The sequence below is a fragment of the Panulirus ornatus genome, chromosome 27 (assembly GCF_036320965.1).
Source record: "Panulirus ornatus isolate Po-2019 chromosome 27, ASM3632096v1, whole genome shotgun sequence".
In the NCBI taxonomy this organism is placed as follows: Eukaryota; Metazoa; Arthropoda; class Malacostraca; order Decapoda; family Palinuridae; genus Panulirus; species Panulirus ornatus.
Window position 1 is genome coordinate 1634813 of NC_092250.1, and position 14805 is coordinate 1649617.

Consider the following 14805-nt stretch of genomic DNA (forward strand, 5'->3'; position numbering starts at 1 on the left):
CTGCAAAATATATTTCATAACCAGTATTACTGTTTTGACAAAAACCAATCACCTTGCAGTGCATGCCAATTCACAGTTATAGCTATTTCATGCAGAGTACAAAAATTAATAACTATAAGAAAACATGAAAGTGAGATCCAGTTTACCTTTATATAAAGGGTTGGCAAAAACCTATGTATCTATCTATCTATATCTCTGATGCCAGTTCCCTCTGCAAACTTCCATTAAAGGGGTGGCAATGGCAAAAGAGTCTCCACTCATACCTGTTCTTATAAGCCTCCCTTGAATACGCCATTCCATGCATTCTTCCACCATTTCTCTACCCCGAAGTCTTTCACTCTATTTTCCATATCATTGGTGCTTATTGAATATGTGTTTAATTCTAACAATGTGTTACATAATGCTGTCCCAGTATCTGACAACAATCAGTGATCCACTGTTTCATCTAAGAGACTAATGAATCAATCATAACAATCCATTATTACAAACTTTTGAGGTTAAATCATGAATAAAGTCATGTGTTATTCATACCAATTCTTTTTATCTATCAGTGGGTGCTGATAAGTCACATGTAGATTCTCTGTTTACTTATACACTGCATCCTCAACCTATGTGCACTATGTTGATCATGAAACCTCCATGCCATGTAAGAGCTTTTTACTTTTTCTTTTTGCACACTAAGCTGACTCATCAAGACCAAAATCATTAACATCTTCACATGAAAATCAGTTACACTTTACTCAGACACACTTAATTCTTCTAGCATCTTCATACAAAATATCTCTAGCTCTAAGAAATTCTAAATGAATCTATCCATCCATTCCTTGGTCTACCTCTTCTCCTTGCACCATCAACTAGGCTATTACATGAATACATGCTCTTAATGAGCCTTTCTCCAGCCAAACTTTCTACATGCCCTTATCATATCAAATAAATTTCATCTAAGCACATTCCAAATGCTTTCTTTGCATATATTTTTCTCAGCTCCTTATGCACTAATCTCTTTCCTCCTAATTCCAATAATGCTCCAAATAATCACCATGGGCTAAGTAAGTGCATACACCATATGATCCTAACTTTCACACCTAAATGAAGAAAACTGTGGTTCTCTTATCTTAAAGGCAAGGGTGATTATTAGTGCTTATGCACCTGGTCATGAGAAGAAAGATCATGAGAGACAAGTGTTTTAGGAGCAGCTGAGAGAGTGACTCACCAGCTTTGATGGATGAGACCGTTTTAGTGATGGGTGATTTAAATGCAAAGGTGAGTAATGTGGCAGTTGACGGTATTATTGGTGTACATAGGGTATTCAGTGTCGTGAATGGAAATGGTGAAGAGCATGCAAAACATCTATGGTAAACCATGGAAAGGTCTGTGGGGCCTGGATGTGTACAGGGAGCTGTTGTTTCGGTGCATTACACATGACAACTAGAGACTGATTGTGAGTGAATGTGACCTTTTTTGTCTATTTTCCTGGCGCTACCTTGCTGTAGCAGGGGGTAGCAATGCCATTTCCTGTGGAATGGGGTGGCGCCAGGAATGTATGACGACAAGCAAGTATGAATATGTACATGTGTATATATGGGAGCGGGGGGCTGGAAATCCTCCCCTCTCGTTTTTTTTTAATTTTCCAAAAGAAGGAACAGAGAAGGGGGCCAGGTGAGGATATTCCCTCAGAGGCCCAGTCCTCTGTTCTTAATGCTACCTTGCTAACGCGGGAAATGGCGAATAGTTTGAAAGAAAAAAGAAAAGTATATATGTATATGTCTGTGTATGCATATGCATATGTATGTATATGTGTATATATAAGAGGGTGTTTTGAAATGGTTTGGGCACATGGAGAGAATGAGTGAGGAAAGATTGACCAAGAGGATATATGTGTCGGAAGTGGAGGGAACGAGGAGAAGTGGGAGACCTAATTGGAGGTGGAAAGATGGAGTGAAAAAGATTTTGTGTGATCGGGGCCTGAACATGCAGGAGGGTGAAAGGAGGGCAAGGAATAGAGTGAATTGGATCGATGTGGTATACCGGGGTTGACGTGCTGCCAGTGGATTGAATCAGGGCATGTGAAGCGTCTGGGGTAAACCATGGAAAGCTGTGTAGGTATGTATATTTGCATGTGTGGACGTATGTATATACATGTGTATGGGGGTGGGTTGGGCCATTTCTTTCGTCTGTTTCCTTGTGCTACCTCGCAAACACGGGAGACAGCGGCAAAAAAAAAAAAAAAAAAAAAAAATATATATATATATATATATATATATATATATATATTTTGAAGGAATAGTAGTTCCAACAATGTTGTATGGTTGCGAGGCGTGGGCTATGGATAGAGTTGTGCGCAGGAGGATGGATGTGCTGGAAATGAGATGTTTGAGGACAATGTGTGGTGTGAGGTGGTTTGATCGAGTAAGTAACGTAAGGGTAAGAGAGATGTGTGGAAATAAAAAGAGCGTGGTTGAGAGAGCAGAAGAGGGTGTTTTAAAATGGTTTGGGCACATGGAGAGAATGAGTGAGGAAAGATTGACCAAGAGGATATATGTGTCGGAGGTGGAGGGAACGAGGAGAAGAGGGAGACCAAATTGGAGGTGGAAAGATGGAGTGAAAAAGATTTTGTGTGATCGGGGCCTGAACATGCAGGAGGGTGAAAGGAGGGCAAGGAATAGAGTGAATTGGAGCGATGTGGTATACCGGGGTTGACGTGCTGTCAGTGGATTGAATCAAGGCATGTGAAGCGTCCGGGGTAAACCATGGAAAGCTGTGTAGGTATGTATATTTGTGTGTGTGGACGTGTGTATGTACATGTGTATGGGGGGGGGTTGGGCCATTTCTTTCGTCTGTTTTCCTTCCGCTACCTCGCAAACGCGGGAGACAGCGACAAAGTATGAAAAAAAAAAAAAAAAAAAAAAAAAAAATATATATATATATGCCACGTCACCTGAAAATCTAAGTGGTTAGGAGAAAATGCTGAAGTTCAGACCTATAGATCTCCAAGACAGGAAGAATTTGTTGCACTTACTCTCATGCAAGTCTTACTCTGATACTCATTACCATTAACATATAAGATCTTGGGAGGTTTGGGATGATGGCAGCCAACTATCACAATTGGACATATCAGGAGACCAAAGAGTTATTCTCAATATGATATGAAAGGATGAATCAATCTCCAAGGATAGTGTTGAGAGATGTAAGCAGAAGATGAAGATAGGTATGTACTGGGTTTAAATGGTGTGTGACATGCCAAAAATGATATGCATAGCACTGCACCATAGTCTGAGTGTCTAGATCTAATTGGCTGTGGTTTTTTAACAGCAAGTAAAACACATTGCTTTAAAAATTCAGATATTGTAAATTTTCATCATTTGTGACAGACACATTTCCTATTCTACCACCATAATGAAGGAGTCAAATTTAGCCTCTCACACATACTACAATCAAATCCTTATCTTTCCACTGCCATCCTTGCTGAACCTCTCAAATATCTGAATTCAACTTCCTATGATTACTCAAGAGTGTTTTCATATACTTTTCATTTCTTATTCCTGTCTTTCAACCTACAAGATTTAGAGATCAAACTAGAGTTACAATACGAAAAGAGGTATATCAAGACAGGATGGAGAGATATGGCGAGTTAATTACATATGGCTTGTGATGTTTCAAAGGAATATGCCAGAGAAACAGATGATGATCACATGTAATGGAGGAATATCATGTGAGAATAGAAACAAGACCAGAAATAAGTGTTGTCCAGCAAACCAACTTTGTGTATAAAGTTCAAAATCATAAGATACTCAACTGATGGGGAAACTTTACTTTGTCAAGTGACATTCATTGAGAATATGCAAGATTAAGCAGTGAACTTCAAGTACTCTATGCACAAATGTGGCAGGGATTATAGTTGAAGATGTCAAATAGACACGAGTTGCATTAATATGTTGTAAAGGACTCCTCTGTTAATGACAGACCATACAATAAATTTTAAATGCAATGGGAAGCAATAATGCACCATGCATCAAAAGTTACAGAATATTAACAATATCATAACAGTTCACTTCTTGTACAGAATTTACAATATCTTTTTTCATATATATCTGCCATTTCCCACATCTGCAAGGTAGTGTTAAGAACAGATGACTGGGCGTAAGAGGGAAAATCCTCACTTGGCCCTCTTTGTCCCTTCTTTTGGAAAAGTAAAAACTGGAAGGGAGGATCTCCAGAGTACTTCACTAAATAGTTATAAAACTGACACAAACTTGGCCGTAAGCAATGACATGCAAAAATAACCAGTCTTACTGATTACCTATGATTCCTGACAGGTTTTCCAAAACCAATTAAAAACTGTAAAATTTTAATCAAACCCTGTTATTAATCTTAACCACTTAAGTATAAAATGCCTAAGCCATAAAAACATATGACAACAATGATTCAGATTAAAAAAAGCACATGCATCGTAAATAAGATGACAATGTTTACCTTATTGGTATTAAAATTGGAGTTTGCTTCTGAGACATCGTTAGTGCCTGAATGATCTGGTGTTGGTGTAGCTGGAGAAGATTTAGCCCCACCTAGTGTCTCCGTTCCTGAAGAGTTGGTGAGTAAGCTGTTGGCTGACTCACGACCTGATCGGTTTGCTGAAGAGGGGCTTGACCGTTCTCTGTTATGGTCTGTTCTTCTGGCAACAGTAAGGGAGATCATACCTGGGGTTGGGCCCTGAAGTAGAAATGGTCATATTCACACTACTGAATGATAAAGAAAATGACAGGTAACATATGGCAAATATCATTTATGCAACAGTGCACTTCTCATTAGATGCTTAAAATATATGGGAGCTGTGGTTTCCATTCATTACACATGACAGCTAGAGACTGAGGGTGAATGAATGTGGCCTCTTTTGTCTGTCTGCCTTGCGCTACCTCGCTGAAGCGGGGGTAGCGATGCTGTTTCCTGTGGGGTGTGTCAGAGCCAGGAATGGATAAAGGCAAGCAAGAGTGAATGTGTACATGTGTGTGTCTGTGTATGTTTATGTATATGTATGTATATGTGTACATGTTAATATGTATATGTATGTATAAGTGAGTGTATGGGCCATTCTTTGTCTGTTTCCTGGGTCAACGTGCTGCCACTGGACTGAACCAGGGTCATGTGGAGCATCCAGGGTAAACTATGGAAAGATATGTGGGGCTTGGTTGTGGAGAGGTGGCTGTGGTTTCAGTGCATTGCACATAAAAGAGAATGGATGTAAGTGGATAAGGCCTTTCTCTGTCTGTTCCTGGCACTACCTTGCTAATGTGGGAAACAGCAATCAAGTATGAAAAAATATAAATGTATGTGAGAAATACTTAGAAAAGCAAATGGATTTGTATGTAGCATTTATGGATCTGGAGAAGGCATATGATAGAGTTGATAGAGATGCTCTGTGGAAGGTATTAAGAATATATGGTGTGGGAGGCAAGTTGTTAGAAGCAGTGAAAAGTTTTTATCGAGGATGTAAGGCATGTGTACGTGTAGGAAGAGAGGAAAGTGATTGGTTCTCAGTGAATGTAGGTTTGTGGCAGGGGTGTGTGATGTCTCCATGGTTGTTTAATTTGTTTATGGATGGGGTTGTTAGGGAGGTGAATGCAAGAGTTTTGGAAAGAGGGGCAAGGATGAAGTCTGTTGGGGATGAGAGAGCTTGGGAAGTGAGTCAGTTGTTGTTCGCTGATGATACAGCGCTGGTGGCTGATTCATGTGAGAAACTGCAGAAGCTGGTGACTGAGTTTGGTAAAGTGTGTGAAAGAAGAAAGTTAAGAGTAAATGTGAATAAGAGCAAGGTTATTAGGTACAGTAGGGTTGAGGGTCAAGTCAATTGGGAGGTGAGTTTGAATGGAGAAAAACTGGAGGAAGTGAAGTGTTTTAGATATCTGGGAGTGGATCTGGCAGCGGATGGAACCATGGAAGCGGAAGTGGATCATAGGGTGGGGGAGGGGGCGAAAATTCTGGGAGCCTTGAAGAATGTGTGGAAGTCGAGAACATTATCTCGGAAAGCAAAAATGGGTATGTTTGAAGGAATAGTGGTTCCAACAACGTTGTATGGTTGCGAGGCGTGGGCTATGGATAGAGTTGTGCACAGGAGGATGGATGTGCTGGAAATGAGATGTTTGAGGACAATGTGTGGTGTGAGGTGGTTTGATCGAGTAAGTAACGTAAGGGTAAGAGAGATGTGTGGAAATAAAAAGAGTGTGGTTGAGAGAGCAGAAGAGGGTGTTTTGAAATGGTTTGGGCACATGGAGAGAATGAGTGAGGAAAGATTGACCAAGAGGATATATGTGTCGGAGGTGGAGGGAACGAGGAGAAGAGGGAGACCAAATTGGAGGTGGAAAGATGGAGTGAAAAAGATTTTGTGTGATCGGGGCCTGAACATGCAGGAGGGTGAAAGGAGGGCAAGGAATAGAGTGAATTGGAGCAATGTGGTATACCGGGGTTGACGTGCTGTCAGTGGATTGAATCAAGGCATGTGAAGCGTCTGGGGTGAACCATGGAAAGCTGTGTAGGTATGTATATTTGTGTGTGTGGACGTATGTATATACATGTGTATGGGGGTGGGTTGGGCCATTTCTTTCGTCTGTTTCCTTGCGCTACCTCACAAACGCGGGAAAAAAAAAAAAAAAAAAAAAAAAAACTGTTTACCTTCTGCATTTAGATCTAATTGGTTTGAATGGAAATGAATGCCTAAGATGCATCCCTCTAATTCTACAAAAATGCAGCTTTTTTCAAACTTTTTCACCATCTCCCTTTTTCTTTGTTAGGTGAGACAACATGGGCAACTGAAGCCCTTATCAAGGCAATCTCATTAATGATGTATAAATATGTCTATTTTTTCATACTTGATCACCATTTCCCTCAAGGAAGTGCCAGGAACCAGATACCCACTCTATCAACCAACCCCTAGGGGTGGATGAACAAGCTGGGTTAAGTGTGGACTGACTGCTGCAACAAGGATTCAAATCTATGCGCTTGACCCTGGGTGCTCTGTAAATATGTCTTGGTCAGGAATCCTAACTGCTGCACCAGGAATAGATGAAGTACAGTCTCTATCACATACCCTCTCTAGCTGTCAAGTACAATGCATCAAAATCAGATCCCATATTCACAGCAAAGCCCCAGAGACTTTTCCTCGATTTCCCTGAGCATTTCATATGCCCTGGTTTAACCCAGATATAGCAAGTTACCTCTTTTGTACCATATCACCCAAATTTGTTCTATTCCATGCAAACCTCTCACTTTCTGGGATGTTCAGGCCACCATTAACTCAAAGCCTCTTTCATTCCATTATTTCATCTCTTCCTGGTCTCTCTCACCCCATACTTCGTCCACAACTGACACATATATCTTCTTAGTCTCACTTCACAGATCCTCTCCATATGTCCAATCCCTTTCAGCACATCCTGCTCAGCTCTGTCCATCATAATCTGGTTACTACCACACAAAATCAACTCTCTCCACACTACATACTGTCCTCAAGCATAAAAGTTCCAACACACCTACTCTCATCTTGTTTTAGTATTTAGGGCCCACAACACACTCCCACACAGCACCAGTGGGACTATTATACCATTAAACATACCAGTGCCCTACTGCCATCCCCAGCATAATACTATACACCCTTCTCTCTATCCAAGACCTTACCACCCCAATCAGAAACAGATCAAAAAGCCAAGGTAAAATCACATACCCTTAATGCAAACCCGCCTTCACCTGGAAGCACCTGCTATTCTCAATCAGAAAATGGATAACATTAAATATTTTCAAACTAACCTCTTGATGCATTGCTGTTCTAAGGGTCTTCATGGCTTCACTGTTGGGTTTCCCAAGCAAAGACAGTCCGTTGATATTAACAAGTTGGTCATTCTGAAGGAGTCTGCCATCTCGAGAAGCTGCCCCACCATGAATGACATTTTTTACAAAGATTCCCAGGTCTACTGAGCCATTGGGACCCGAGCTTGTTTTACCCTTCACACTCACTCCTGATATGAAAATAAGGAAAGCTGCATTAGATAATCAAATAAAATAGAAAACAGCCAGAGTAACTGCACAAACTGATGATACTGAAAGCATACAAAATATATGTAAGATCAACATGTACAAAAAGTTCAAATATATATATCTATGGTGCTTCAAGAATCATAAAATAATTCAGGATCAAGTGAAACTGACGTAATAAAATTCTAAATGTGAATACTCACCTAATCCTGCTCTTTCCGAATCATGAACAGGAATTTCAAACATTAGGATTTCTCTTTGTTTCCAAGGAAACATTAGGCTATCCTCAGCAGCTTTCTCTGCAGGCTTGGGAAAGAAACAATACAAACAAATTAAATCTTTTTCACAAACTACAATTCTGTATGTTTCCTTTACCAACTATCCAAACTTCATATAGCCTTTCCACAAAACTAAACTACTTCTGAGCATTTCCATTAACCCACCCTGAGATACCACACCCCAACTTCTATCCTTTCTCTAGCATCCCTTCTCTCCTATAAACTTCACCATCACTTACTACATTCTATCAACTAACACTGGAGGAACCTCCACAAATATCTCATATCAGAAGCTTAAATCTTAGAACTGTTTGCTCTATTTTGTTTCAAACATCTAGGTTAGGGCTTGCGAAATACTAAATCAGGTAAATATTACTAAAATATAAAGCCTTTTTTCTGTGATGTCAAGTCTGGGTGATGAGCATTTATTCTGACAGCTTGCTTGCCTTAGGATATAAGTTCTATTATACAAGAAGCAGGGAACAGCAACTGAGTGTTTGCTTTTCAAGGCTAAGTTTGGATTGCCTGCATATAATAAGTTATTTAGGATGGTAAATACCAATACTGATTGGCTTGCATTCAATACATTTGAATTTAGCTGTTTTGATAAGAATGCACACTTTCAACACGGTAAAAAAAAAATAATTTCATGTGAACCTTCCTGTTTTTTTGTTTCCTTATCATATCAATTAGCATTAAATGTTAATCTTCAACTCAGCAAAATGTAAAGGATATTCTGAAGCTACATATATGCAGTTCTTACCTCCTGGATGCAAGACACAGCACTACAAAAGGTCAGCCATCCCACATGTGACATCACTTCTTAATGTTACAAAAATATAGAAGCTCTTTTATCTTTTTGAATGGTTTATCACTGTATTTAGATTTTAAGACAGTTTCCCATTTTTAAGGTAACAGCTTGTTTAATGCCTTCAACTTAATGTAATCTATGATCACATGGCTATGTACAAATTTCTTTGAAGCAAGCAATTTTAATCAATGCTATCATAAATTATCAAAATTTTGATAAATATAACCTTAGCACATGAACAAGTATGAAATACCTGGTGGAAGAAGAGGAGGCTGTCTTGTGGGTGGGCAGACACCTATAACAAAATGTCCAAGGTCAGTTACAGTCTAGATAATTTTATCAGTTGTCAGGTCTTATTATGTCACTGTCATCAGCTGCAGCACTCTTTTATTAAGCATTCAAGTCTGTTCTGTAATGAGCCAAGTAATCCTGTGTCAAGTCAGTACCATACAACTATATTCAAAAGGTCTCTCTTCAAACACAAATATATTTGCTATTCCTAATGACAAAAAAACTTTTATTTTTCAACAGTATGGTAAGATATCTGTCATGTGCATTATGGTACTGACAACTGATAAAGGCAGAATCTTGTTCTATTTAACTGTTACTCACATAAATGTGGTTCATGGGTCATGAGGGGAAGCTGCTGTTACATGGTAAAGAATCCTTCAATTACACAGAGTTCTCTCTACTTACTTGCACAAATAACTTACTCTTTTGATAATAACTCCTCACTGCTTCTAAAAGCTGTCCTCCCACACCATATATTTGTAATATCTTCAACATAATACCTCAAGTCAACCCTACCATAAAGTGACACACACACAAATTACTATTACAGTCATTATCATTACATAACCCAGCACTCCCTTTATCTAAAGGGGATCCTGCAGCTTCAAGGCTGCACTACTTTCAGTAGCAAGAAAATGATGGTCTCCCTTGTAGTGAAAAGTTCATCAAGAGACCGTACTCTCTTTCGTCAACAGATAGTATTACATTCTTGCTGAAGGTGATTTTTCATTTGCACTGTAATGCCAGATTTAAGAGTGTGAGAGGCATATACTGAATGGATTGAGTTAGATCAATATGGCATGTTCATGTGTGTGTGTGCGAGAGAAATGATGTCAGTGGGCTGAACCAGGTCCCTTCCCTTAAAGCAAGGAATGCTAAATATACTTTTACATAAGAATATAAGACTTTTGATAGAAGCTTTGCAATTAATTTACTGTAATTTCTAAGATAATACATATCTTTTTTTTCATACTTGAGCTCTGTTTCCCGTTCCAGCAAGGTAGCACTAGGATCTATTTATCTATGAACATGAACACCATTCCTAATTTCTATGGAGTGGATCAGGTGTGTACAGCCTTAGAAATTCACTCAAACACATCCTAAACCCATGCCCTGGGTACTTAAAATGAAACATGGACTTCCACATTTCCATCAGCAACAAATTTTATCAAATGGCATATCTGTACCAATTGTCTAGGAAGCTTGGGGCTGGAAGGCTTTTCAGCTTCTGTGGGTGATTCAGGTGCTCCGCTGCCTCCTTCTCCATTCCGTTGGTCCTGACGTGATACTGTGAGTGTTGCTGCTCCACCTATTGGGATTTGCCGCAGCAGACCTGCTACCTCCGACTGACTGCGACCCGTTACTTCTACACCATTAACTTCCAAAAGACGATCACCGATACGTAACGTACCATCTTCAATGGCAGCTCCCTATGGAAAACGATATATATATATATATATATATTGATATCATTATTTCAAGGGTTTAATATTTTTAATAAATGTGATGCAATTCATAGTACAAGTAACAGTTTTATCCAGAAAGACTCTATGAAATTCAAAGAAACACAGTGACTTGTCAAACCCACTAAAAACATACAGAATCTGACAAGGAAAGGCCAATACCCCCCTAAAAAGACATCTTCCCAGTATCTGTCTTCTAGGGGCCATTTACCATGGTTTACAATAACAGCTACAAGTACCCAGCCTTAATCCTCCCAAATAGGGTCTTAACCATCCCACCTAAAGTAAAAGTAATAATCAGAAAATCTCCAGCCACAGATATACTAGGTTCAGCTTCACTCCACACTTGGAATAGATGGATGGCAAATGCATGACTGAGTGCAATATCAATTTAATTTCACCCCAGTTAATATATTTTCTGCACCCAGTAAAGCTTCATACACACATACTTCATTAATTCTAGATAAGTGAATACAGAAAAATGTATTCTCTATTGTTTCTAACAACCAAAAGCAGTCCAATCTGTTTCACCCAGACAAACTCAATAAAAGGAGACAGCACTGTTAGTCAAGTTGTTACACTCCATGAGCCAGCTCAGAGCCATTATAAAATTAAGCCACAGAAGAACTAAAATAAGCACTGAAACATATGCAGATGAAGGGAAGGGGAATGTGTGCATCCTTCATAATTCTTATCAGGGTGCAAAAGTGGTCATATATTGATCTATATCTCTGATGCCTGTTCTCTGGGAACTCCCTCAAGGGAGTGGCCATGGCAAGTCTTCATTAAAAACAAATTTTTGCTCCTGACATTATAAAAGACAGTGTTAACTGCTTACGGTGGCAGATACTGGTTTTCTGCAGCCACAGTGCATAAAAGCACCTCACCAATCTATCAAATGGTTATCTACTGAACAATAGTCCAATTCTGGTTACTGAAGAAGCTTAACAATACTTTCGAATCCATCAAAAATATTTGTAAAACTATCATTTGTGAGATACAACTACTGTTGCACAAAGAGAAGATGATAAGCTTTCTTCTATTACTACATCTTTCTGGTCTTAGGTCAAGTTTCTCAAACATAGCTTCATTTGTTCTACCTTTCAATCGCTTTTTCCAAGTAATGATACTATAGCTGTTTCTCATACTGCCACCTTTTTTTGGTTCTCTTTCCTTTAGTTCTACTTTAATCCTATGCCCCTAGCCCCTAAAGAGATATTTCAGCTCAATTCTTTCTACAAAATGGAGGAAAAGGGGTGCTTTTAGAAAATGGGAGTGAGAATAGCAGTATATGGAACCATGAGGCTGAAGTGAGGCACAGAGTGGAAGAGGGGTTTGAGGTCTTGGGTTTATTAAGGAGAATGTGAATGGAAAGGGCAGCATGTGGGCAAAGACAGGTATATCTGAAGATATAGAAGCTCTAACAGTGTTGTACAGATGTTAGTCTAACCTTGACCACAAAAGAATAATAGAGGGTGAATGTGTTGGAAAAGAAGATCCAGATAATGATATATGTTGTGAATTAGGTTGACAGTGAACTAAATGAAAGTGTGAAAGAGAGGTGTAGCAGTAAGCAAAATCCCTACAAAATCACACAACTGTTGTGACATCAAACAACTTTGATGCACCACATTTACTTGAAACCACTTACTCGTACCATCATTTAATCTCTCAAATGCATCAATTTCATTTCAAAAGCAGCACAGGACCAGATTTCACATATTTCCCTTTGGAAGATAAACAGTATTAGTAATCCAATGAACACTAGGAAAGATTCCTGATAAAGCTATGCATATATTCATTCTCCATACTATTGTCTTGCCCATAAACAGTGCATTACCAGGATTCTCCCCAAACTTGACATAGCATGATTGCAGCCAACACTTTTCTGGAACATTGGCACATCGATGACAAGTGTTGTGAGTGTTATAAATTTGTCAAGAGTAGCTAAATTTTCTGTGCCATAGTCCTCCTGCTCTGATTAAAGGATTATCAAAAAATTGCACTTTAAGCTGTAATGAAGGGGGAAAAATCCTACTGACATTAACATAAAAATGACTTGTCCCATATTCATAAAAAAACAACTAACCTTTGGTAATATATTCTTTATATATATAGGCGCTTCCCCTCCAGCTGGGTTGTCTCTTGTGGTTATGGAAAAACCAAGACCATGTGGACCCTTGGTCAGGTGCACAGTCACTCTACGCCCTAATTTGCGTGTGTTGCTCTGAAGAATAACAGTTTGTGTTCGGGATGACAGAGATGCTGGAGGAACTTTCCTGGTGGGCATGACACTTGCAACTTTGGCTCCTCCAACCACTGAAAAAACAAATATCTTTTCTTATGTATGAGGAAAAGCAAATACCTCAAGCAAATATAAATATTTCTTAACCCTTTCACTACAGCTGGTTTGTATACAAACTGGTATGTTTGTTTGGTTCACCGCAGCTGATGCGTATACCTGTGAAGTTTCAAATCAGCCACCTCTGCTGCACTGAGATGAAGTATGAAGGTAAAAATGTTTGTAACAGCACCCTACTCATTGTTATGAGATACTACAGCCTAAGTTTTTTCCCATACACTTGTCAGTATATATGATGTCAAGGAGGACTGTATGAGATATACATACATACAGTCTCTACTCATCACAAATAACACCTAACAATACTTAACTCACACAACTCATTCTTCTTAATTCCAGATTTTCCTGCAGTGAGTGCTGTGCATTCATCCTGACTTGGTGAAGAAGCACAAGCACTTAACTTCACAAGCTATTCTCAATCTCCACTCACAATACTGAATACCCTATGCCCACTAAATCATACCCTCAACTACCACTTAAATTACCTTCACATTCAAATCACCCATCACCAATACTTGTCTCTTGCATCAAAACTGCTGACACACTCACTTAGCTGCTCCTAAAACACTTGCCTCTCATGATCTTTCTTCTCTTAACCAGGTGCACAAACACTTCTCACCATCCACTTTCCATTCTACTCACATCAGTCTAGAATTCACTTCCTTACACTCTTTCACACTCCCCACAACACTTGCTTCACGAAGAGTTACTCCTTCCATAGCTCTTGTCCTCTAACAAACCCCTGACTACTCCTAAGAGATTTACAAATCATTCTTCACCTTCAACCTAAAGTTTTGTTTCATTTACAGCCAGAACATCTAAATTGTTTCATTTACAGCCAGAACATCTAAGTTTCTTCCTTCAAACATACTATCTACTCCTCCTTTCTTCTCATCTTGGTTACATCCAAATACATTTAGACATACTAGCCTGAGCCTTCATGGAGGAAAAGCACTCCCTGCATGGCTCCTTCTGTTCCGTCTTTTAAAAACTAAAATACGAGAAGGGGAGGGTTTCCAGCCCCTCATGCCCGCCCCATTTAGTCACCCCCAATGACATGCAAGGAATACTGATGTAGAATTCTTTCTCGCCTACTCCAGAGGTAAGATTATACATTTGTAAAATAAAATACAATACAAATATTGTCTATACATGAAATTCTAAACACAAAATTTCAAGACTTCCTAAAACTGTATATCAATGAGAAAAATTCCTTCTCTGTTTTTGCTTACATCTCTCCTCTCCTTCAACTAGCTCATTAGAGAAAACTGTTGAGAACCCTTGCTGCTGACAGTTACTGTCATGGAAGTCTATTCTTTTTACAACTCGTAGGCGAAGCTCTGGAGCTAACATGGCGTCTTTAAAAATTTCTTGAGCTCTGTTAGGGAGATATTAAGGAAAAACTTCAGCTATATAAAGATATATAATACAGTATAATGCTGAAGTTAATCTGGTATTTACATATGAGAAAACAAAGTTCAGAGTTTTGTAAGACTGGAAGGATTTCAGGTGTATCATTAAACTCATAAATTCAGTAATCTTAAATGAGTTCATACATAGTTTGATATAACATCAGATACT

General features: G+C 39.0%; 1 protein-coding gene across 21 annotated transcripts in view; it reads right to left on the reverse strand.

Moving 5' to 3' along the window:
* LOC139757523 (partitioning defective 3 homolog) overlaps nucleotides 1–14805 on the reverse strand; it is a 257547-nt gene that overhangs the window by 46785 nt on the left and 195957 nt on the right. For 18 of the 21 annotated variants that reach the window (XM_071678059.1, XM_071678062.1, XM_071678060.1 and 15 more), the window contains 7 exons: nucleotides 14457–14602; nucleotides 12952–13181; nucleotides 10587–10829; nucleotides 9362–9403; nucleotides 8223–8325; nucleotides 7795–8003; nucleotides 4474–4710 (listed from right to left, as the gene is read on the reverse strand). In XM_071678059.1, coding sequence (XP_071534160.1) covers nucleotides 4474–4710; nucleotides 7795–8003; nucleotides 8223–8325; nucleotides 9362–9403; nucleotides 10587–10829; nucleotides 12952–13181; nucleotides 14457–14602 — 1210 coding nt within the window. The remainder of the gene's footprint in view (nucleotides 1–4473; nucleotides 4711–7794; nucleotides 8004–8222; nucleotides 8326–9361; nucleotides 9404–10586; nucleotides 10830–12951; nucleotides 13182–14456; nucleotides 14603–14805) is intronic. The other 3 variants (XM_071678053.1, XM_071678070.1, XM_071678058.1) reach the window with 1 other exon arrangement.